This window comes from Trachinotus anak, unplaced genomic scaffold (assembly GCF_046630095.1).
Source record: "Trachinotus anak isolate AG129_WGS33_773 ecotype Australia unplaced genomic scaffold, CSIRO_AGI_Tana_v1 ptg000004l, whole genome shotgun sequence".
NCBI classification, from domain to species: Eukaryota; Metazoa; Chordata; class Actinopteri; order Carangiformes; family Carangidae; genus Trachinotus; species Trachinotus anak.
Window position 1 is genome coordinate 24,751,984 of NW_027273855.1, and position 25,663 is coordinate 24,777,646.

The 25,663-nt window shown below is 41.1% G+C and overlaps 1 protein-coding gene and 1 long non-coding RNA gene across 3 annotated transcripts; one reads left to right on the forward strand and one right to left on the reverse strand.

Moving 5' to 3' along the window:
* The first annotated feature begins 865 nt into the window (after nucleotides 1-865).
* On the forward strand, nucleotides 866-21,157 carry mical1 (microtubule associated monooxygenase, calponin and LIM domain containing 1). Of its 2 annotated transcripts, none has more exons than XM_071477375.1 (25): nucleotides 866-1,050; nucleotides 1,538-1,607; nucleotides 4,467-4,777; nucleotides 5,326-5,533; nucleotides 6,841-6,948; nucleotides 7,084-7,179; nucleotides 7,351-7,506; nucleotides 8,201-8,301; nucleotides 8,576-8,833; nucleotides 9,720-9,835; nucleotides 10,728-10,854; nucleotides 11,225-11,303; nucleotides 11,503-11,650; nucleotides 12,335-12,525; nucleotides 13,758-13,864; nucleotides 14,133-14,195; nucleotides 14,285-14,570; nucleotides 15,025-15,092; nucleotides 15,359-16,172; nucleotides 16,311-16,429; nucleotides 16,621-16,734; nucleotides 17,642-17,735; nucleotides 18,187-18,280; nucleotides 18,571-18,644; nucleotides 19,787-21,157. In XM_071477375.1, the coding sequence occupies exons 3-25, from the start codon at nucleotides 4,520-4,522 to the stop codon at nucleotides 19,978-19,980; spliced, it is 3,873 nt and encodes a 1,290-aa protein (XP_071333476.1). In that variant the 5' UTR covers nucleotides 866-1,050; nucleotides 1,538-1,607; nucleotides 4,467-4,519; the 3' UTR covers nucleotides 19,981-21,157. The 2 variants fall into 2 exon arrangements, with proteins under 2 accessions (XP_071333476.1, XP_071333475.1); XM_071477374.1 differs by having other exon boundaries at nucleotides 910-1,050; nucleotides 1,533-1,607.
* A 27-nt stretch (nucleotides 21,158-21,184) lies between these two features.
* On the reverse strand, nucleotides 21,185-23,481 carry LOC139621104 (uncharacterized). The gene is made up of 3 exons (XR_011690934.1): nucleotides 23,353-23,481; nucleotides 21,571-21,639; nucleotides 21,185-21,322 (listed from the first exon to the last, which is right to left on the reverse strand). It is a non-coding gene; the product is annotated as an uncharacterized lncRNA (long non-coding RNA).
* Nucleotides 23,482-25,663: the final 2,182 nt, after the last annotated feature.

Below are 25,663 nucleotides of genomic sequence, written 5' to 3' on the forward strand. Positions count from 1 at the left end.
GAGAATTAAAGAAAATATGTATTTTTTAACAGACATAAGAGGACATGCACACAGAAATATTGTATTATTAACTTTAAAACTGAGCGTTTATTAGTTTTTGTTGATCACATATGATCACATGACCATATCACACATGATTATGCCTGCATCTTTTTTGTGACTCCTCACAAAATAAACAAAAAAAGTGTGTGGTTGACACCTGGGTCACATGTCACAGTCTGTGATTTGCATTTGTACTTAGTCACTTTCCACCATTGGTGTAATGTAGGCTAGATGCATGTTATTATTATTATTATTATTGTTATTATTATTATTATTATTATTATCATCATCATCATCATCATCATCATCAATATTATTACCATAATAATAATAATTATTATTAGCATAATCATTATTCTTCTTCTTATTATTATAATTATTATCATCATTCTCATGTGGAGAGCCAAAAGTCTATATACTAATACTAAGTCTAATACTACTGTAAGTAAGTAAAGGTGAGTAACTTGAATAAACGTACTTAGTCACTTTCCACCATTGTAAAGTAGGCTACATGCACGTTATTATTATTATTATTATTATTATTATCATAATCATCATCATTATTATCATCATTATTATTATTGTCATTATCATCATCATCATCATCATCATCATCATCATCATCATCATCATTATTATGTGATTCTAGTTCTAGTTCTAGTTCTATTCAGTGATTCTACCACACCCTACACGTTGCCCTCAGATACCCCCCCCCCCCCCCCCCCCCCCCACACACACACACACACACACACACACACACATACAAACATACACAACTACCGCCCCCCCCCCCCCCCCCCCCCCCCCCCCATCACGTGCGCAGCTGCTCGCGCTGTGTCTGTGTACCAGAAGGTACCGGAAGAAGCTCGCGCAGTGAGCGCGGGGCCCAGGTGAGCCAGCGCTTCACCTGTGAACAAAGAAGAAGAAGAAGAAGAAAGAAGCGCTGACATGGAAGCGAGCCCCGGGACGCAGCTCCACGGACGCCCGCTCAGCGCGACTTCTCACCCGGTATCCCCGCTCTTCTTTGCCCTGCGGCGGAGGATCTTTATGTGTCGTGTCTTTTCCTTCTTTTCTGTGCTTTAAAGTTGGTGTAGCCTGATGTGAGCCCGCTGTGGCTGCTCTCTGGGAACATTCAGTGTGCTGTCTTTTTTTAAAGTGTTGTTTACTTCCAATGTGGAAAACATGAATGAGTGCATGAATTAGTTTTTATTTTGCAGCTCTGTATTTTCTGTCAGCTCTCTCCTATAGCTATAAATCTGGCGGCTGGCAGTGCCACACCTTCCTCCTAATGTATCAACTTCCTATTATTGTGAGCTCTTAGACCATGTTTTAATGTCTCAGTACAAACCATGGATGTCTGTAGAGGGTAGATAAGTTCAGGAAATGACATGTATTTCTCTTTTTTTCCCCCTCTCCTCTCTCCTCCCCTCATTCTCCCTCTCTTTCTCTCTGTGTTTGTGTGTCCTTGTCCAAAACATGCCGGCCTGGAGATCAGTGTTTGATCCAACATCCTGATTCACCCAGTGTTGCCAGGCGCACTACGCAGAGCTTACACATGTAATAAGGTGGGTCAATCTAATCCAATCCAATCCACTGGCTCTGAGGAAAATCAGGTCAATTCACCATTAAATCCTGCTTGTTTCTGTCTCATCCTGTCCAATGCATTCCTGCTTTAACTCTCCCCCTAGAATTGCTTAACACAAGTCAGATGATGATGATTCTCTGTGTGTGTGTGTGTTTGTGTGTGTGTCTACCTTTGCCACAGATGACACCTAATTCAGCATGACCATCCTCAAACTGTATTCAGCAGTGCCACAAAGGGTATATTTTAAACATGGGAAACTAGTTTGTGCATTAATGTTTTTGTTTGTGGGGCTACAGCTTTCAAGCTGGTTAACACAGAAAAAATAGCACAGAGTATAAATACAGAGGAGTAAAAATACAGCAACCTTCTCGAGAATTAGATAAAAGTGTCAAGACGATCGTCTGAGTTATTTTTAGTTTTGACAGGCTGTGTTGTGTTCACAGGCCTCCTTTTTTTTCTTTTTTGTTCCACGGGCACACTGGCTCCATTTACAGCCTGTAGACTTTTACCTTGATGCGAGTTTGTTTAATCATTTCAGACCAAAGGTAGCTCAGCATGCCAGGATGCGTATCCGTCTGCTATCTCTCACAGTGTTCACGCTGCAGTAAATGAATAGGGAAACAGCAGATGGGACAAAAGTGGAACTTTAATCATTTTACATGTAATTATCCTTCCTCTGGACGCTCATTAGAAATTACCAAAGCTGGTTTATGTTCACCTGAGCTGCAGCTTTCATGTTGAAGCCATTGTGTTGGCTCAGTGTCATCTGGGTCTCCATGGAGGTCTGTTAAACACTCCTCTGGATTTATTGCAGGTTTGTACTTTGAGTGATTGTGACCATATACAACAGGATGTAAAGCAGTAATACAAACAGGAAGAGAGGGAAGATTTTCAGCTTCTTGTCATACTGGTTTAAGAGCTATGTCACCGTGATGCTCTTTTCTATCAGAATATCTACTGTCAGTCAGTGGTAAAAAAATGTGCAGGAGGAATATTTGACTATTTGACAGCCACTTCACACACACACACGCTCAAGCTGAGTCATGCACACACATGTTGCAGTGGTCTCTGGCTGTAATTATAGACTCTGTGCCTCAGGTGGAGGGCAAAAGCTGCAGATTTAGCAGCAGAGGGGAGTTGCTGTGAGGTTAATGTTATCAGGAAGTGATGCATGAGCGTTTGTTACAGGAAATGTCAGCGACAACACATCTATTTCACACTCAGTCAACCGTGTGACCATACTGTAAGTAGAGTTTGAGCTTTTCACATTGTTGCAAGATAAGTGTTAAACTGTGGTAAATGTGCACTGTGTGAACAGTGTTTTAAACACTACTTTTCTTGTTTGAACATGATATTGACTCAAAAGATTAGCATCTTACCTGTGGTGCCTGTCATTTTTGAAAGTAACCCACCTTAAGTAAATGTTGACATTGTGTAGCGAATGTTTCTAATAATGAGACATTTCTAATGTGATTACTTGAGGAAAACAATGTTGTATTTGTTTCTGAGGATGTTTGAGACAGTGTCAGTGAGCGTTAGGGCTGAGCATCAGCTTTTGCTGTTGCTTTACAGAAACTGGGCTGCAACAGTTAGTTGATTAATTGATTAGCTGATTGATAGAACATTAATGAGCAGTTATTTTGATAAGTGTCTTTATTCTTTCATTCTTGAGCCATATCGCTTATCCCTTCATTCACAGACCAGACAGGTCACCAGTCTATCACAGGGCTGACTTACAGAGACAAACAGCCATTCACGCTCACATTCACACCTAAATTTTAGGGTCGGCAGTTAACCTGAACCCGCTCGTCTTGGGAGGAAGCCGGAGTACTGAGAGGAAACTCATGCATACGTGTATTAATCTATTTAGTTTTTTAATTTTTTTTTTTAACCAAAAATCCCCAAACAATCCCTTGTTCCAGCTTCTCAGATGTGTCGTATATGATGGTAAAGCCACATGAACACATCATCTTGGTCTATGAGAAATTATAACAGCAATTAATTTTTTTTTTTTTTTTGACATTTTCTAGACTTATTGATTAATGGAGAAAATAATCAGCAGCTTAATTGATACTACAAATAATCGTTAGTTGCATCCCTAATTCAAACTAACCAATGAGTAAAAGAAGACTTTATCCTGCACTTGTGTTTAGAGCTGTGATGGAAAGTGAATGGACAGGAAGTGAATCTATAGCTGTTTTAGTCTGTACAGACATTGATGGGTCCAGGTTCTCAAATGTGAGAATCTGCTGCTTTTTCTGGTCTTTCTTTATAATAAACTGAATATCTTTGGTCTGTGGCCTGTTGGCTGGACAAAACATGAATTTCATTCAGCCCTAGGTAGCATGCATGCAGTTTTCTTTTGTTCACTTGAGGTGATAAACAACAGCTCTTTCAGTTCAGACATATGGAAAGTAGCTGTCTCACTTTGCGTTTCAGCCATATGTTTGTGTTAAACCGTCAAACGTTGCCTGCTGAGACTAATGACAGACACACGTCCTGAGGCTGTGTGTGAGAATGACACATCAGCTGTGGGCGGGTTGTTCACTGTGAAGAGGTCGTAAAAAGAAAAGATGTATGGAAACCCGCAGAAACCACAATGGGGAAGTGAGTAATGACTCAGGTGACAAGAAGCAACAACATTTAAACATCTGGACTATAATTAGAGAGCATGACGAGGGCGCAGTAGGTAGAAGACTGGACCACGTCTATAAATGAAAACAACAAGAGCAACACAGACCTTTAAACCCTTTGATCGTTTGCAGTAAACCTATCCCCACAGCTCAGTCGTTTCCAGATAGAAAGTGCTAATACCATGATATAACCTCCTCTCTCACAGTTACCTGTCTAACCCAGCGACCACAGGACCCAGTCCACCCGTCATCCTCCACTATGGCGAGCCAGGACCCCGTCAATCCTTCACATGCGACGTTCGACCACTTCATCCAAGCCCAGACCTGTAAGGATGTGAAGCACCACTTTGTGGAGCTCAGCAGGCAACTGGACATAGACCCAAAGGATTTCAGGACCTTCTACACCAAGTTAAAGGAGAGACTGAACTACTGGAAGGCCAAAGCGTTGTGGACAAAGCTGGACAAAAGAGCATCTCACGCAGATTACCAGCAAGGAAAAGCCTGCAGCAAAAACAAGGTACCAACAACCAGTGACTCCCTTTTTATTTATTTTCAAAGGATTTGGTTGGTAGGTTTTGACTTTTTACTTTTGCCTTTTTAGTTTAAAATGTTTGACATTATTATTATTTTATGATAATTAGACACACAGGGCATCATGTCAGAGGCAGTATTGTATCAATGCTGAAAGTTCCCCTTTGATCACAGGAGCATTAAACTCACCACAAGGCCCTTTTAGTTGCTGTTCTGGAATTTTCAGTCAGATCACATGATCTTCATCAACAGATGGAGTTTGACCAGTTGTCATGAGATTGTAGATGTTCATTTATATCGAAAAGGTCAAAGATCAACTTCACTGTGACATTATAATGTTCCGCAAAAACACTTCTGGCCATTATTGAACACTGTAACTTATGAAGGGGAGATTGTGATCATATTTCCTGCAACTTGGCTGGTTGATGACTGGAGGATATAAAACATTTAGCTTTAGTAGATGTCCTCATTCTTCGACTGGCATCATATCATCCACGCTGGCTGTGTTTCTGATTTCCTCCTCCTCTCCCTCAGTGTCTTGTGCTGGGTGCTGGACCATGTGGGCTGAGAACGGCCATCGAGCTGTCCCTGCTGGGGGCTCAGGTGGTGGTGTTGGAGAAGAGAGACGCCTTCACCAGGAACAACGTCCTCCACCTGTGGCCCTTCACCATCTACGACCTCCGCAGCCTCGGAGCCAAGAAGTTCTACGGCAAATTCTGCACAGGCTCTCTGGATCACATCAGTGAGTGACCAGTGGTGATGGCCCTTTACTGTCAGACAGCTGTAGTGTAATCCACAGCTCCAGATCATCAGAAAATGTATCTACAACTTCTCTGCAACTGATGTTTTATTTTAATATTTGTAAATTTGAGAGAGTATGAAATAGATTCAATAACATGATTGCATGAACAAAGCCTCCCACTTCTTTGTGAATTTGGGCTTTTGAAGCCTTAGTGCACATATGATATGTTGTATGACAAAGACTCAGGTTTCAACCACCTGATTGTGATGCACCCAGGGGCCCAAAGAGGGGTGGTAACACATAGATTTTAACCCTTTCCTCAAGGCCTTCTGCAATTACACAAACACAACTACTTTGTGAATGTGCAATCAAACACATACCTCCAAACTTTACGTAACTTTGAGCATGAGACTCAACAACATTATCAATAACTGATTGATTAATAACATGGCTTCTCAAATGTCACATTTTCTCTTTATGCTTATATTTGATTTAGATATTTGTGAATTTAATATCTTTGAATTTTGGACTCTTCTGTTCTCTGTTTTCTGCCATCAACACTTTGCTGTAAGTCTCCCTATTTAGCAACTGTAAGCAGTATGTAAACATTTAATACATGTTTACAACACATTATAATGTATTTATAATGACACATAAGAACATTTTAAGGTATATTGCTCAAAATTGACTTTTTATCCAGTTTAAGCCAGTTTAAACACACTTGGTCATTTTAAACTATATTATTATTTATATTATTATTATTATATTTTAACCAGATGAAGGATTTTAGTAATTGGACCTTAAGTTATCAGAGAAACAAGCCAAGTAATTGTTAGCAGTAGCTTTGCTCCCACCACCTCCAAGACATCCTATGTCTGCTGAACATCAACAGACAAACACTGATTTTTAGGGTGAAACTGCTTTATTCAGTGTTTTTACTCGACTTAATCAGCGGGTCCATTTTTTGGGGGGAGGTGGTTCTACTGCTGGTAAAAACCTCCTGAGGGGTTAACATTGAAGGGATCCTAACCAGGAGAAGCTGACTGCAGTGATGGCAAAGACATCATCTCCCATGATCCCACGCTACTTCACAACGTCAACAATGTCTGTCTTTTGTTATTGTTTTGACTGAGAGACCCCTAGAGACAGACAATTACGTACTGTGTGTTTAAAGTCAAGTGTTGCCACATGAAAATAATCCCATTGCAACCGCCCCCCTCCCCCCCGTGTGCATGACTGACTGCACGTCTGGTGTCTTGGTTATCTCACACACATTTTCACAATGAAATATACATGTGTGCTTGCAGGCATTCGTCAGCTGCAGCTGATTTTATTGAAAGTGTCTCTTCTTCTCGGGGTGGAGGTTCACACTGGAGTGGAGTTCCAGGGCCTGATTGAGCCCTCAGGAGACAACGGTACTCACATTTACATCGCTCTCCCCACTAGTTTTGCTCATCATCAGTTGCTGTTTGTACGAACCAACGGTGTGTAAAGCAATAAAAGTTATGATGAAACCTGCTGCGCATAAAAGTTTGATGTGTTTCTGGCAGGTTGGATGGCCAAGCTGCAGCCCAGCTCTCATCCTGCTGCCACCTTCCAGTTTGATGTCTTCATCTCTGCTGGAGGAGGCAGGTTTGTCCCTGATGGTAAGACAAACACACATCACTGTTGCAATAGTGGGCACAGTCATCTGTAGTTACACATTTTGCAAGAAGGCCTAGATATCACAGAACACAAACTTCCTGTGGTAGTCTTGTTCAATACGTGAGCTTTCATCAGCCCAGTTTCCTCTTTTATTTTCTTTGAAAACCTCTCAGGTTTTAAGCATAAGGAGCTGAGAGGCAAGCTGGCAATTGGCATCACAGCCAACTTCATCAACAGAAACACGGCCGCTGAGGCCCAAGTAGCGGAGATCAGCGGCGTTGCGCGCATCTACAACCAGAAGTTTTTCCAAGACCTGCTCACTGAGACCGGTAGGAATCCATATAACATCTACATGAGGTTCATCTGGACGGAAGAGGACAAGCTGGTTTGCAGTGATGCAGCTGTTTGCTGTATTTCAGTTTACTGTTTAAAACATGAAGCAAGAGGAAATGAGTTGCCTCAGATGAACTCACACTGAAGTGAGACCATAAATTATGAAGTAACGTCACTGAATCATAACATTTCTAATAGGAAGATGAGTGCTTTCATTTATATGTTTTTTTTTTCTCAGTAAACACAACCCTCAAGGCTTTAAAATGCACTTTCATACTGTCAGACTGGGTTCAACATGAAGCGTGAAAAAAAGCAGCATTGCTGTTCATCTGTTTTCCAAACCTTGGTTCATTTCCTGTGCCACCATTAACTGATGATCCACCCTTCCTCTCTGATCAACCTTTCATCTACTGATCAAATGTTACAGGAATTATGAGCCACCTTTATAACCCTGGCCATGCTCATTTCAATGGCTCTTTTTTTCACTCACCTGCCTATGTAAATCCTTGCCTACTTCCCCATCCTAAAACCAGTAAAACCGGTCGAAATATAAAAGAAAACAAGCTAATAATACAGGAAAATATCACACTTACTGTCAGCTTTCCTGATTCTCCCACTCACCTACTCTGGTCTCTCTCTCTCTCAGTCTCTGTATGCCCACCATGCTCTCTCTCCCTTTTTCCATTCCAGGTATCGATTTAGAGAACATTGTCTACTATAAAGACGAAACCCACTACTTTGTCATGACTGCCAAGAAGAAGAGCTTGCTGAAGAAGGGGGTCATTAAACAGGTGAGAACAACACATCCATTACAGAGGGAAAAGAGTGATTCTTACTGGCACCAGCTGCATTTCTGGCCAGTAGAGAAAAAGAAACAAACCGGATGGATGAGTCGGCTGTGCAGGTTCTCCAGTCAAACAACATAAGCTGTCAGTCACCTGCTCTTTCTCTGCAGCCTGTCACATAAGCTAATGCAGCAAACCAAATATAAGACATGTCACTCAGCATCAGAAAAGGTGCCATGACTCATCAGATAAGAAGGCACCTCTCCCTGTGTCTCTACAGGACTACAGTGATGCAGAGGAGCTGCTGGCTCCAGCAAATGTGGACCATGAAGCTTTGCACCGCTATGCCCACGATGCTGCCGACTTCTCCACGGGCGGCAATCTGCCCGACCTCCAGTTTGCTGTGAACCAATCCGGTCGGCCAGACGTGGCCATGTTCGACTTCACCTGCATGCAACGCGCTGAGAACGCCTCACTTGTCAGGGAGAGGAGGGGGAAGAAATTGTTGATGGGTCTGGTTGGAGATTGCCTGGTGGAGGTAGGGGACAGAGCTTATCATCTAGTTCACAAAGAGCCGTGCAAGGGATGGCGACGTCAGTCGGTCCAGACTGATATATCTCAACATTTACTGGATGGATCGCCATGAAGTTTAGTCCAGATATTCATGGTGCCCAGAGGAAGTGAATCTAAAAACTTGACTTATAATGATTCCCTGACTTTTCATGTAGTGCCACCAGTTGATCAGTTATTTCATCTGACCAGTGAAATTGGCACTGACCTTTGCAAATTCATGCTTCCCAGATAAAGTATCCTACAGGCTTTCACTTTCTTTTCATTTCTGACCTCATGAGGTTGTGGTTTGCATTGAAATGTCTGGACAATTTTCTAATGAATTGTCAGGAAATTTGGTCAGGTATAGACATTCATGCTCCTCTCAGGATGAACCGTAATGACTTGCAACATCATTTGGTCTAAATATTAATTTGTGCAATACTTTAGCTGAGGCTAAACGCCTGTAAAGCTAATGACATTCCCGTTAGCCTCAGTTAAGCTTTGTTTAATTAGCAAATGTTAGCATACTAACACACTAAACTAAGACAGTGAACAGGAAAAACATGATACCCGCTAAACATTAGCATCAGAATGCTAACTTGTTCACAATGATAACATTGTTAGCATTCAGCTCAAAGCTTGCTAGCATGGCTGTAGACTTTTAGCTTTGTTTACAAAAAGATGATGAGAGTTTAAAAACTGGATAAACTAAGCTAAGTAGAGTTTGTGAGGACGTCCAGGCAGCTGTTTCTTTTTCAGTCCTGGACATTTTCCATCTTGGTGTGATAACCACTCACAGTATGAAATGCTCCATTTAAATGTCAAATTATCTTAATGTGCCGCAGTGAGTTGTTGTGCTCCGTTCTCTGCAGCCGTTCTGGCCTCTGGGAACAGGCATCGCCCGCGGGTTTCTAGCTGCCTTTGACACAGCGTGGATGGTGAGAAGCTGGGGCATGGGGATCCCACATCTCAAGGTCCTGGCTGAGCGGTGAGCGAATTTCACTAAGCAGTTCACAATATAGATGAGCCAATTTCATGCTTTCATTATGAGCAATAACATGAGGAACACGCCTGTTTTCTCTTTCTTCACTGTCTGAATTACTTCTCACCACTTTGCAGGAAAACCTTCAGTTTCCTATAGAGCGAAAAACAGTTAAAAGTTCTACTATTAATATTAATACAATTTGGTTTTATTTAAACTAAAATAAGGATTTAGACATGTAGATTTTTTTATGGCTGACCCTGAAAGTAATAAAATTAAGAATTAAGACTGATCAGTTTGCCTGTGGATCCCCTCATCAGAAACACCTTCCAACCTGAGATAATTAATATGATGGATAGTTGTGTTGATTGCAGAGGTGTTAAAATCATTTCAGAATGATTCCTTAATGTGACCAGAATAAAACAATGAGGATTCTGGTGTTTAAAAAAAAAGTCACAATTTACCCATAAAAACATCCCAGTTCTGATTCTTTTGATATTTATAAGACAAGACTTAAAAGTAGTTGAATTTTAGACAAACTGTTATGGGGAAACCTCACAGACATACAGTAAATTATCTTTTTATTTTCATTCATAAACAGTGGTAATTTTTCACAATGTTCAAATAAAGAGGGTGAACCTGCAGATTAATTTGATTTTTATTTCAGTTCTGTTTCTATTCATCTAGAGTGAAGTCAAGAACTTACTGAGTAATCTCAAAACTCACCCAATAGCATCACCATAATCTTTCCTTATTGGTGTCAGTTTCCTTTTCAGTACTGTTTGACGTTTCAGTGCATCTCTGTTTCCTTGTGTTGATTGATTCCGTGCTGATTCTGGTTTGTTCTGAATCACTCAGCTCTGAATTACTCATCCCTCACTTTTTCACAAATTTACAGAGAAAGCGTCTACCAGCTCCTGTCCCAGACCACACCGGAAAACACCAGCAAAAACTATGCCGGTTACAGCATCGACCCCAAAACACGGTACCAGAGAGTCAACCTCTCATCCATCCACAGCAACCAGGTCAGGACTGTTATCCTTTATTTACGCAACAGAGATTTGAATCAGAGTCATTTCAATAGTCACAGAGGTCATTCAGAGATGCAGATAAGAGTCTCATGAAAGTGAAGCAGGGTGAACAATACAGACTCTAAAGTCTGTTGTAAGGGAATAAATATTGGTCAGAATATTCCTGCTTCCTTTAGTTGTAGCTTTTGTATATATTTGTTTATCAGTTCTGGGCTTTGCAGTAATTTCCACACACATTATAACAATAAATGAGATGATTTAGAAAACCCTGCTGTTTAATGAACTCTGTGAGCTCCTCAAGGGTTAATTTATTTCATCTGAGATCTCTGACTGTATTGACTAATCCACCTGTCACTTCATTCAGGTGCAGCACCTGTATGATGTCGATAAATCCCGCCCACTGAGCAAGAAACTGAAAGACAAGTGGACTCACATGCGTCAAGGTCAGCCGGTCGGGCCTGTGTGGTGGTTACTGGGTTATTCTTTCACTTTAGTTTCTGCTGTGTGTTAAGTGACGTAAACAGCACTTTGTGGCCAACGTTGACACATAAAAAAAAGAAATGAATGTGCAGCTTATTTACACATTACAGGCGGACATTTTAATGAGTGTGAAACCACAACTGTCTGTGTTTGTCTTCTCAGATTCGATTGGTGGGTTTGACGAGCTGTTGAGATGGTGTCAGACGCACACTGCAGGTTATGCGAATGTCAACGTGAAAGATTTTACCCAGTCCTGGAGGTCCGGGCTGGCTCTGTGCGCTCTGATCCACCACTTCAGACCTCAGCTGATGTGAGTGGCTGCGTTGATGTTCGCTTGGTTTTCACCTGACAACCACCACTAATGAGACAGGATGCTGTATGATTATTTTGTGGAGTTAATTTGAACCAGTTCTTGGAGAGAAATTAGCATCGGGAATTTACATTTTACTCATTTTAACAAGTAAAATCCACAGTTAAGCAAACAGCAACCAAAGGCTAATGTAATGATCACCTCTACAATTACTAGTGTAGAACAGACTGGCCCCACCAGGGGGGCTACAGGCAGTTTCAGGGGAAGCTCAGTGAATGAAAGGGAAAAATATTACAAGCTATTACATTATTTATCAAAAGAAGATCATGTAATTTTGTGTAAATGTGTGTGATTTAGTTAAAGAGATGATTCAGAGATACAGTAGTTTTGGGGAATTTTACAGTTTTCCCACTTTTCCAGAGTCAGAAACTGATAAAAGCCCCAGGACAGAGCTTTTCTATGGATTTGGTTGCGTCTCAAGTTTTGTCAAACAGCAGTATTAGGCTGTCTTGGCTCAACTGTCGAGTGTCTATGGGATCAAATAACATAATTATGACTCCATAGGCATCCAGGAATTGAGAAAAACAAAACAAGTAACCTAAGGTGGGGAAGAGCAGCGCCTTTGTCCAAGGTTTGTCTGAGGGGAGGCTGTAGAACAATCACTGCTTTCTGTTTCCTCCACAGTGACATGTCCTCCCTGGATGAGTCCAGCGCAGTTCACAACAACCAACTGGCCTTCAGCATCTTGGAGAAGGAGCTGGGCATCCCACCCGTCATGTCTGCCACTGACTTGGCCAACAGTGGTCAGATAGACAAGTTGTCCATGGTTCTCTACCTCACCCAGGTCCAGAAAGCCTTCACTGTGCCAGCAAAAGGTAAAAGTTTGTGCCTGTGTACGGTGGCCCTGAGAGGTCAACACACTGCAACTTAGAAATAGACACTTTTTTTGTGTCCCCTGGAAACACTTGTGTTGTGTTATGTGTATTTGCAGCATATGTGTTGCCAAATTGCTGAAGATGTTTCCTGAATTTGTTTGTGTTTTGTGTATGAGCATGTCTGAACTTATGTCTAAGTTGCAGTGCTTTGAGCTCTCAGGGCCACCGTACATGTGTTATTTCTTTGGGTTAAAAAAGAACAAAAACAAAATTGAAAAGCCAAAAAAGTACTTCGCAGCACACAACCGTTAATGGTTTAATTAATTATATCATTTTATAGCTATTTATATTCTGATGTATATCTTTTAGAGACGGCTGCATCAATCTTACATAACTTGGTTGCTTAGACACTGCAAAGCATTACCATCACCTTAAAAGGGTCAGGTGTCCTCCCACTGAAATGTGTTTGGTGTTGAGAGGTGATCAAATCACTGCTGTCTCTTTAAGAGCATGTTACCCAGAATTCATTGGGCTTAAGTGGCCAGTGCTGGTGCTCAGAGCCAGCCTCTACTGGTCGAGCTGCTCTCCTGCACTAAACCAGCACCAGCAGCAGGCAGAGCTAACAGACATGGTGTGGAGCAGGCTTATCAGGGTCTGATGGGACTAGTCTCCTGAAGGGGATCTACTATTCCTGCACCGGAGGAGGATTTTCTCTCGGCTCAGGTATTTCTGACAGTCTTTGTGGCATGAGGAGTTTGTGCAGCGTAGATGTGAGTCCAGCGTTTGGAGGCACTAAATGAGCTGAAGTGGGTGTGATACATACGCTCTCCGTGTCTGTGATGCTGTGCTGCTGCTGCTGCTGCGGCTTGAGGATCCGCTGACTGATGTGCAGGCAGCAGGAGGGAGCCGTCACTCCCCGGTAACCTTATCTTAATGATGAAAGAGTGGGAGTGGTAGTCAGAGCAGGAGCTGAAGAGTTTTTATGTGGATTGACAAGTTAGATTCAGCTTTGGCTGCTGTGACGCTACAGAAAATACAAGTAAGAGATTATTCACGTCTGACAGAGTATTCAACATAAATATAGGAGGGAGATATTAAAAAAGTTACAATCAGAATAATTTACACAGCTGTGTGCAAAGGCACAACGATAATGTTCATATGTCTTTAGGTTTTCTGTGATGTGTAAACTGAATTCATTGTGTGTGTGTGTGACATTTTTCTCTCGGCTACAGACCCTGCAGGCTTCCTGCCGTCGTCCAAGTCTCTGAGTCTCTCCGGGACACAGTCAGCTGTCTTCTTCCTGAACAAGCTGAAGCACAACTCTCTGCAAAGACGCAAGGTACGCCCACTGTGACTGAAGTCCACTGTTTACACAGCACCAAGAAATGTTTGATAAAGATATTTTCAAACACGCACGGCGTGGTGTTGGCTGGAGTTCGTGTCTGGGCCTTCAGTCAGTGATTATCGCTCGTCTTTTATTTCTCTCTTTCTGGGCAAAATGTTAGACACATTTCTAGGTAGTGATTAGAATCGTTTTCCTCCACATAATCAACATAATCAGGTCACATGATAGTTGATTTTTTTTTTTCTTTTTCTTTTCTCTGAAGGAAAAGTTGGCAGCGGAGAAACAAGCAAGAGAAAGAGAGACGAGGATGGGAGATGAGGACAGTGTGAGTTGTGTTCTGCTTTCTGAAGCTCTCTCTACGTGGTCGTAGTTATTTAACAGAGTATAATTCTGCCTCATGACCTTTTCCCTCAGACGGCAGCAGCTCCTGTGTCCCCTGAGCTCAGTGTTATACCTAAATCTTCTAACAAGACTGAGCCTGAGCCTGAGCCTCAGTCTGAACCTGAACCTGAACCTGAACCTGGTGCTGCTGCTGGTGGGTCGATGACACACAGCGAGGAGTGTTACTTTTGCGGTCAGAGGGTCTACGCGGTGGAGCGCATCAGTGCCGAGGGCAAGTTCTTCCATCGGAGCTGCTTCACCTGCCACCAGTGCAGCATCACGCTCAGACTGGGGGGATACACCTTCAACCAGACCACAGGTGAGTACTGTCCGTGTACCTCATAGGTCACAATAATAAGGGAACTGTTGTAGATTAGATCCTTTTTATCTAGCCGCCTCTTGTTTGCTAATCGCTGCGTCCTCAGTTGAAACACTTGATGCTGTGTTGTTGAGTGTGAAGCACCTGTGTTTCTGCTTTCAACAGCCATCACACCTGTGGTATAATCTCTCAAAGCCAGGATAAGACTTTGCTGCAGCACATGAAGCATCACTATTTATTTATTTCTTTATTTATTCGTGCAATTAATAATTTGCACTCAGACTCTTTTTTTTTTTATTTTAAAGGGGGTTTCCATTTAGACTGAGAGGAGATTAATCATTTAAGAAAACAGCAGGATTTTTCTTCTTCCATTTCTTCTTCTTCTTCACATCAACACTGACTTGTTCTGATTTTTCATCTCCTTTAATTGTTTGCGTCTGTGACGTCCCCTCAGGGAGATTTTACTGCGAGCTGCACTCTGAGGAGCTGGAGCTGGGAAACGGGGCTGAAACATCTTGTGAGGTGGGTCACTGAGCAGAACAGATGTACTTCTGCATTCTGTTGCCTCCTGCTCCAGAATCCATGTTGAGTCCTTGTGTTTTCTCATGTTACACAATCTTCTGTTGCATGATGCATCATCCTTCTGGTGCCTGGTCCGATGTCAGCAGCCTGCAGGGCTTGCACGATCGCGGCAGTTAGGCACCACTGTGTTTGTTTAAGAGCATATGCAGTCTGTGGATGAGTTCATATTAAACAGTGATTTGTGTTTTTGCTTTTTATCTGTTCAGGATAGTAAAGAAATTCACAAAGAGGAGAATGGGCATTCCAGTGACGATTACACACTGTCTCCGTCGGATGAGGAGTATGAGCACACTTTGGACTGCGGTCCCTCTTCGCACTTAAAGTCACACAGTCCAGAAAAGGACCAGGACCAGCACATGAATGAATTTAAAGAGGAGTCCCAAGAACCAGAAACTCCAACAGATCCTCCATCTAAGACCAAGGTAGCTGCTCCCGCTAAGGAGGAGTTGGAGGAGCTTCCTCCCACAATACCCTACCCTGTCCCCAAGCCCCGCCTTTCTCGGCAGACCACTCCCAGCCCTCAGCCCTCCCCTCCAATAGCAAAACCTCGCACAGTCCACCTGTTTAACCCCTCAACTCCAGAACATCACCCATCTCCAACTCCTCCGGATGAGATCTCTAAGGCAGCGCCCGACTCCCGTCCCAAGCAGTCGCTGCGGAAGCTTCAGCTGACCGACGAGGAGAAAAGCCAGCTGGTCAATCTTCAGAGTTTCAGCGCCGACTCGGACTCTGAGACCCCCGGTGGATCCTCATCCTGCTCGTCTTCCTCAGCCACAGCAGGAGGTCCGAGCCCCCCCAAGCCAGAGGGAGGCCTGGATGGGCAAGAGGAGGAGGGCTACTGGAGCGGCAGCACCGCCAGTCACATGCGGGAGAAGAGGAATCGACGCTGCTTCAGGAGGAAAGAGATGCCAAGCGGACAGACCAGGGTGCGATCCAAGTTTTCCCCCTGGAATCTCTCTTCCCCGAGGATCAGCAGAGACACCCGGCTCAGTGTCCTCATTAATCATCCAGGGAGAGTGGGTAAGGACTCATCTCCTCTTTGATCTTAAATGAAGAAAAATAAATGCAGAGAAGAAAAAGTTTGCCGTGGTGTTTTCTGAGTCAGTCTGAGTTTGTTGTGACACTAACAAACTTTATTTTTATGTATTGTAACCACAGAAACAACATTCAGACACGTTCACAACACCTCAGAAGAAGGTGCTGATGGAGACAACGATGATGACGATGACGACGATGAGATGTTTGAACAAGATGATATTGACTTGTATGATGAGAAAGTAAGGAGAGGAATGTTTTCATTTTACATGATAGATAAGATAAGAGGGGAGAAATGTAACAAATAAGAATAGAAACAGAATCTATGGTAAGATAAAATAGAAAAACTATGTACAATACTAATATACATATGATGTTGAGCTGCTACTTATCCACCTGCAGTACAGTCTCAATAATGATGCATCACCTGTAGTTTCAGACGGTGCCATCAGACCCTGTGGAGGCTGAGAAGCTGGAGCTGATGAAGATGAGGACCCTGGAGCGACGAGCCAAGATGAGTGAATTACAGCGACTGCGCAAAGCACAGGTCGGTGCCTCTCTCACTGAATCACTTCACTCAGTGAAGCAATAAACTTGGATATAAATATAAAATTGTAATGCTCTTAAATTTGTGAACACATAAAGGTAAAATATCACAGTTTCATCCGCTTCCAGAATATTTATTGTATTTCTGGAGTTATAATCCTTGTGATTTCTCTCCTCGTTGATTTGGAGACACCCGGGGTTGCCATGGTAACAACAAGTTTGGTTATTACTTCAGGCCCCCAGCACTCAGGGAGCAGCAAACGCTACTCCAGCAGCTAGTTTGTCAGAAATGCAACAGAGGAGCAGCTGTGGTGTCAGTTTACAGCACAAACAAACAAACTGGAGTCGATCAATAATCAGCCTTTTTCCATCATCAGCCGCCGTGGTCTGATTTCATGCAGCCACAGGCCGCAGTGAAAACAGCTCGTTACTTCTTGTCCCATTACTCTTTGCAACATTTAAACTTGATCCTCTGACAGAAAAATTTCCAACATAAAAGAAATACAGTAACTACAGCACATGTGTCGCTGCGTCACAATAAAAGCCTTTTTGTTTTTCACCAGGTGAATGCTTTTAATTTGAAGCAGCAGCAGTAGGAAAGGTTCGGTTCTGATATGGTGTGAAGGGAGTGAACAGTGAGGCTGATATCAATGATATCAATTAGCAAACAGTGAGGATGGATTACATGCTGCAACCCTTTGTGCATGTGCAGTCAATAACTGTGTGGGAATGGCAGACTCTGGAATACTGGAAACTACAATTATCGAATGTAGATGCACTGAATCACTGCTGCGGAACAAATACAGATCATAAATGGTGTCAAAAATCTTACAGATTATAATTTAAATTTGTTAATCAAAGTTTGCTCGAGTGCCTCTCTAACTCTGTCTTGTTTTTGTGGGTTAAAGTCCATCCAGAGGAGACTGGAGGAGATTGAGGTGAATTTCAAGGACCTGGAGGAGAAAGGTGTAGTGCTGGAGCAAAGCCTGCGAGGAGAGGCCGGTAAGTTTATATATCAGTCTATATAATATTAACAGCATGATTTGTAATTCCTGATATAATAAAGGCTTGTTTTATTTTTTTAATGAAAAATACCTTCATGTTTTTTAGGAGCAGATCTGTTTAAACTGATTATCTCAAAAAAAAAAAAAAAAAAAAAAAAAAAAAATATCAAGACAACAATGGACAGAAAGCCAAAATGAGCTGCTGCTGATTTTAGTGAATTTATGGGAAACAGCCTCCAGGAATCCTTCAGATGCATATTAGCCTGAGGGCTCCCGGTTTCTCTTCAGACACTGGATGTTATATCACATGCAGCACATAACATCTTGTTCCCTAACACTGTATCCAGAATTTCCAAAAAAAACCCTCTTCCTCTTTCTTTTTTTAAATGTTTACACACTAATGTACCATCACACTCAGACACCCAAACACTGTATTCTTCCTCTTGCAGACAGCAGCGGTTCTCCTGACACTATCGAGCAGTGGATCCAACTCGTCCACGAGAAGAACGCACTGGTGTCTGAGGAGTCCGACCTCATGGTGGCGTGAGTGTGCACCTTATACCGGCTCGGTTATAAATTCAAATAGTGACACACAGTAAAAACCCATGTGGTCACACTGGGGATACAACACAGCTTTTGTGCATAGTAGAACGTACACAGTAGTCAAAAGGTCCATAACATCAGACTTCCACCTCAAAACACTGAGCTGCTTGTTCCCACCAGTCTTCTTCCTTACAGTCACACTCTATTGGTCAGATGGCCTCATAGTGACCTGCAGCTAAAGCAAGACGCAATGTTGACATTGCTCAGCTGATGTTTGTTTTTTCTCTTAGGTCTCGACAGCTGGAACTGGAGGACAAGCAGAGCATGTTGGAGTTGGAGCTCAGGAAATACATGGAGCTGAATGGTGTGCACACGTGGAAACATTTGTTGTGGATGTGTCTTGAACAGGCCTATTGATTTTGATGCAGTGAAAGAGAGTGACTGAATACAATCGGTGCAGTTTAAAAACACACAGTAATTCCCTGAATATAAGACAGTATTTGTTTATGGAAATTACATTTTAGTCAGGGTTGTATTATCTCAAGGACGAGACAATTATTGATTCCCAACATCAACTATTCTATTTCTTCTTCAATACTCACATGACTGTGTGTATATTTAAAGCATTGCTGGTCGTTGTAATTGTTCCTTTTAAACTGGCCTCTCTGAAGTGACTTAGTTTTCAAAAACACATTGTAAAGCTAATATATGACTTAGCATTTGAAACAAATGGGTATTTTCCAAAGCTATTGAAATTTATTTTTGCAATTTTTTTTACCTCTTTGTGGCCAGGAGGAACAATTAAGGCCATCATTAGTAGTTTCAGTGTACATATGGGCCTAAGGGTTAATACAGACTGATGACTTATTTTAAGGGGTTTTGCTGCTATGGAGGAAATTAATTTCTGACAAGTAAAAACAAGTATCTGTGGGAGACTCTCCCAACAGGACCAGTCTGAAATTGCTCTGTATCTTCAAAAAGTATTTTTGCATAAGAGGTGTTGGGAAATGTGGGGTTGTGTTATGGTCGGGTTTCATTTCCTTTTTAATTCAAACCTTTAACAACTGATTGTTTTGGCCACATGGGGGCAGCAAAAACAAGCTGTGAACACATTGACAGACTTTATCATCACCTTTTGAAGATCATAAGGTGGACTTGTTTGAAAATTGTTGATTATTTACACATCAGGAGCAACATTAGCGTTCATTAGAATCTCTTTTAGCTCTGTTTTTTTTTTTTTTTTATCTCTACCAACTCCTGAGGGAAATACAGGTATTTGGTACTGAGGTAGTGTACAGTTGGTTTTTAGCGAGTGAACCAAAGTCGTAAAGTTGTGTGTCGGACAGATAAACAATGAACTGAAACTCTGTAAAGCTCAGTAAAGCTGGAAGGAGCTGCAGATTCAGGCGATGGAGCGAGCCCTTTCACATTGTCATTAATAACATTGTTATTGTAAACATATTGATTACATCTGCTTTAAATTGTGCTCATGTGTTTGTCTGGCAGACAAGACACCAGAGCAGCAGGCAGAAGAGGAGCGAGTCCTTCAGGAGATGATCGAGGTGGTGGACATGAGGGACTCACTGGTGTCGTTCCTGGAGGAGAAGAGGCTGAAGGAGATCAGCGAGGAGCAAGAGGCCTTCTCCATTAAGGAGGCCAAACGGCACTCGAAGGCAGGAGCCCAGGTTCACTGGGCATAAGGCTTTCACTCACACACACACACACGCACACACACATACTCAGCATGGACCTATATGTACTGCACAGTAGATGCTCCCACATCTGCTGTTTGAGACTCGCTGCTTTCAGACTTGGAACCTGAAACTTTTGCAAAGCCAAAGATGACACAGCATCGTTGTGGAGGGCCACCCAACACGAGTGGCCCCTCTGCGGTTGGGTGAAAGAGTGCAGGCTTACGGGCTAAAGGCTGAATGAATATGAGAAACCAGCCTCTAGAGGGAGACATAAACCTTGAGATGTGAGGCTTTGTGTTGACGCGTCTAACAACTCTCTTGCTGCTGTGATAGTGGAGTAACAGCAACAGACCCCACGTGAAAAAGGATCTACAGTGTGAACAACCACCACATAGCAGGTAATCATTACCCAGCCTCAGACGTGGCCCGGTTTGGTGTCAGAGACATGAACCTGAAGAGCAAATTACAGCAGTGGGGAAAGAGCAGTCGCTGGATTTGGAGCCTTAGAGATCTAGGTTGAAAACACTGGATGATTGGGGACGTTTTTGAAAACTGTTTGTTTATTTGTGTCATCATGAATAAGTGCTATTGTGCACAAAGACATAATATTACAGTAAATATCATAAATCTATGTTTGGTATTTATATACTGAATAGAAATATGGAGGTAAAAAAAATAAGAGGTAGTTAAAGTATTATTATAGTTAAATTATTATATAAAGTAAAATTCAGTTATTCATTAGTTTTGTTTCTTATCCATTTTTTGGTTTTGAATGTTGATGAATTTTGTAGCACTTCCTGCTGTTCACCACGTCCTCTCCTGACAGCACGTTGGATAGTTAATCTCAGGGGTCGGTAGTTCAGTCCTCTAGGATCAGAGTTAGGGTGTTCACTGATGGCCTTCAACAGTCGGCTGCTTTTTAAGTGCTGGTGTATTATATGAAGACAGGGGGTCTGGGGTGAATGGAAACAGAGACCTGACTGGACAGGTTCATCTATTTATAAAATGCTATCATTTATCATTCGCAGGTGTTCCTATTCATGTGCTGGCAGATTAGCCAAAATTCAGAGGAAGACCAGTATGTTGTTAGTGGAAAGGAGCCTTATAATTTCATTGTTCTGCTGCCATTTTCTGCCACCTAGGCAGCACTTCACAGTATATCAAATAAAGATCATGCACTTTGGTGTTTTAGTTTTTATGTCTTTGGTAACACGTTGAGGTCCTCAGAGGTGTGACTGATTCCTGCCTGGTATTCTCAGGTTTTTGCATTTTAAACGAGTGGCTGTGTTGCCTTAACCTTGGCCGTGCAGTACAGTTTTACTGACGTCTGGGCTGCACACCTGTCCCTCTAAATAACAGTAAACAAGAAAACATGAACACTGGAGAAACTCTGCAGCTTATCACAGGTGGAGTAAATACTCACATCATTTACTGAAGTAAACGTACCAATACCACGATATAAAATCCCCCTACAAGTAAAAGTTAGTTCATTTTACTTAAGTAAAAGTACTGTTAGCAAAATGTACTTAAAGGAGCCATTTGTACATTTTGCTATTGCTGCATAGCTAACGTTATCATTAGCAGCTGTTTACTTACCAGTCTAGAAGAAATGTTGTGAGTTTAGCACCAAGCGTCATTCCTTTTCTCGTCAACAGCTGTTTCCATCTGTAGAAAACAACAACAATGTTTACTCTTTTTTTCTATCATATCTTTTCTTCTCCTGAAATTAGCACGCTAACAAGTTAGCCCCGGCCTGTCTCATCACTTTCCGACAGCAACTCACTGAAGCCTCCAATCTGCCCTGAAGACGTAGAGACGGGTGAATTGTAGGCAAACGTCAAAGTGCTTTGGTTGAAAGCACTTATTTATAAATTCAGTGCAGTCTGCCTACAATCATAATATTGGATCATTATTATTGATGCATTCATGTATAAGCAGCATTTTAGTATTATAGATGGTCGAGATGGAGCTAATGTACACAACTTTACATACGTGGTTTATTCTGAAAAATCTTATTTAATGAGATGATACTTTGTTTTATATGTAAAATCTTAATCTGCAGTAAAAAGTACAATATTTCACTCTGAAATGTTTGTATTTGGAATAGAAAGTAGCCTAAAATGGAAATTCTCTAGTAAAGTACAAGTACCTCTAACCTGAGTGAATGCAGTTATTGCATTAAAATTAAATGATTTCATTGCAGAGGTTTGTTGGGGCCAGATTTGATCCCTTTACTCTGCTTAGTTAGTAAAGTTAATGATATTGAAAAATGAACCTCTCAAAAAAAAAAAAAAAAAAAAAAAAAAAAAAAAAAAAAAAAAAAGCTGGTTGAAGATGCTACTTGAGCTCACACAGCCACTTCTCACTCAGCTCTTCAGTTTGCCTGAAAGACGTCCATTCTTCTGAATCAGACAGGATAATTAGTGTAGGATAATAAGTCCGACAAAGAACAGCCAAAGAGCACTTGTGTAATAGCACAATATTTTAAGATACTGTATGAAAGCAAATTTAAATCCTTTTACTTATTCTGCCCTCAAAATGTTCAGAAATTGGATGATGCACTTCAGTTAATTACTTTTTTTTTTAAGGGCTATTTTGGAAAATAGCCATTTAAATGCAAAACAAAAAAAAACTCAATGTGTGGGCACCATCAAAGCAGCCAGGTAGAATGGGGTTAATTGTTTTAACCTCAGGAAAACATGTTTGTTGACTAATTGTAAACATTTATGAGACCTTATGACCGTACGGAGGAAGAACCTGTGGAGGATGAGCAGCACCAGGTCTGGATGCTCTGAATGGAGCATAAAGGTGAATAATTACAGTAGATGATCACAGCCCACACACCTATAAGTAATTTTAACACACTTCACACACAGAAATGAACAAAGGTGATTTTTTTTTTTTTTGGACTAGTGATTAATTACTTTATATAACTTTTTATTGTGTTTTCAAATATCACACATGGGTCAGTAGTTTCATGCACTGATTTAATTTTAATCTCAGGTTACGTGAGCGAGTTTATGCGATTCAAACAGTTTTAGCAACAAGTGAACAACTTACATAACACTTTATACACCAGAATAGCTGATTTTTGTTTGATCGGTTTAAATCGTGTCCATCTTTGCTGAATCATTTATCGAAGGTCTGAAGATGTGATGAGTATAAATGTTCTTTCGCTCAGCTGTCAACCAGGTTATATAAGGCACTGAACGTTTTCTTGATCCCTTTAGTGTAATCCTCTTGACCATTAATTTAATCACAACTGATTTGAAGAGCATGAGGTGGTGTTAATTGTTTTCCTCGGAGGAGAATGGACATCTTTGTTTTACATCACATCATGACATAACTGAAGCTGCAGTCCTGGATAATCCCACTTACCAGGGTCAGAAAAGTTCAAACTGATCCTGTTGTTTCACCTGAAAGCTTGCAGATGATGTAAGGTTCACACGAGTCCAGCCCGGTGTCTGTGTTCATCAAGATGTGTAGTGTCATACTGTAGTGAAAGGTACAGCGGTGGTAGAAGCCTGTGTGTCATGACAAGTGTCAGTTCCCTGATATAAGTAAAAGTCCTTCATTCTGAATTCTGTTGAATTCTATTGAAGTAAAAGTACAGAAGTATTTTCAAAAAAAGTATTAATTATACATAATGGCCTTTTTTATTCTAGTATGAGATTATTATTACTGATGCTTCAGTGTGTAAGTTGCATTTATCTGTTGTAGTTCATTTTAACTGCTTTAAATACTGTTGAGCAGTTTATTCTGGAACCATATACAGACATTTCTATTTTAATTTAATTTAGTTCCAAATTTTAAAAGTACAGATTTTAAGTAAATCAACTTCTAAACATGTTTTGCATCTATATCTCGAAACAATAAAGTTTCTCAATTGATTTTCTAGAAATGTTACAATATCACAATAGTATGAAATCAGACAATATACTGTGATACACAATTTTAACTGTATTGGGTTCTTTTGAGAACTAATGTAATTTATCGTATTATTCACAAAGCAGTTTGTCATTTTCGTGTTAAAACCAGTCTAATGTAAAATAATACAGATAAATCTCAAAGAAAAAATGCATTCGGTAGCTTTAAAAAATGCAGCTGTAGAATTTTTGGTGAAACATCACCAATGAGGGGCTCAGAAAGAGGAGGATATGCTCCATAGGAAACTGAAAACAGTAAAACCAACTGCTGAATAGGAGGACAGCAGCTTTCTGTTCACAATAGTGAATTGTACACTTTGATGTTTATATATTTAATCACAGGGCTATAAAAATTTAAAACTGTGTCTATGTTTTAATAATTTGCATGAGAGCACAGATTATAAAAGCTATTTACTGGACTTTAAAGCTGCTCACACTCTAACTGCAGCTGGTACTAAGTCAGACCCAGAGACTGTGCTGCCTTCGAGCAGTTTAACATCCATCATCGAACCTGACACTCTCATTACAGGAGCTGTTGTTTCCTGCAGGCCTGATGCTTCCTTGCCTGATTGGAGAAGACTTCAGCTCGTTCTGCTGCTGGAGGAAAAAAAAAAAAAACACCTGAAATGGAAGATGACCATGACAACCTTTTGAACCAGTATCCATGACAACAAGATGAGCAAGTCCAGCTATTGATATTCCTGCTCTTTATTTGCAGCACATGCCTAAAACTCAGGTACGCTGCATTTAAAGCCATGAAACTCATCCTGGCAGATGGAGTCACACCGGATCATCGCTGCAGCCTGCGGTGGCAGATAAAAATCATAAACCAAGTTTTTGTTGACCGTCAACACATGCCTGCATTGCTGTAGCTGAGGCGTGCCTTTTAATTTGAAATATTTATGGACAATTTATTTTTCACAGCACAAGCAGAATTGGTTTGTATGCAGTAAATACACGAACAGAGACGGCCATCTGTGTTATAAACGTGACCTGTCCTTTATCACTGTGTACTGTATGGGCAGGTGAGATGAATACCTGATGCAGATTACTACATAAGCCTGTTAAAGGTTGCATCTGAAGACCGGAGTGTACGCTGCTGCATGCTTAATGCTGCAGTCACAGTCTCTAACCCAGGTACAAAATTTCTACTCAAGTCATGTGAACACAGTTTCCAAATACATTTCTTATGTGTGGGAACCACTTAATCCTATGGCAGCTTTACTAATGTTATATAGGATGCAATGAGTTTTGGTTCAGCAGGTTAACTATTCCAGTTTGACCCCTCAACTGCAGATTGTAAAAAAATTGTAAAAAAAAAAAAAAAAAAATTCTATTAATGCATTGCATTTATGAGTGCATTACTACCAAAGAGAAAGGCTTTTCACAAGTTTATTAACACAGTAATAACACATTTATAAATCACTGGTAAAGTATTAATTACAGTGCCTAAAAAAAATCAGTCCCTCTTGGAAGTGTTCACATGTTTTCGTCTTACAGCACTGAGATTTAATGAGAGAAAGAAAAAGACCTTGATGAAAACTATTCCCATAATCACTGGTGCAGCAAATGTGTTTCAGAAATCATTCATTAAATTGATTAAATTAGATAATTAGCCTTGTTAAAGAGAAGTCAAGGCTGTAATTGCAGCCAAAGCACATCTACTAAATAGTGAGGAGGTAAATACTCATCCTGACTATTTTGTATTTTATATTAAAGATCCCGTATGTTGCACTATTCCAGTGTTTTATTCGAAGTCTTGA

Bases quoted from the DNA above. Each gene is read 5' to 3' on its own strand.
- mical1 (XM_071477375.1), top strand. From the start codon at position 4,520: ATGGCGAGCCAGGACCCCGTCAATCCTTCACATGCGACGTTCGACCAC. The intron at 7,180-7,350 runs GTAAGACAAACA...AAAACCTCTCAG, and splicing joins AGGCAGGTTTGTCCCTGATG to GTTTTAAGCATAAGGAGCTG. The intron at 8,834-9,719 runs GTAGGGGACAGA...CGTTCTCTGCAG, and splicing joins TTGGAGATTGCCTGGTGGAG to CCGTTCTGGCCTCTGGGAAC.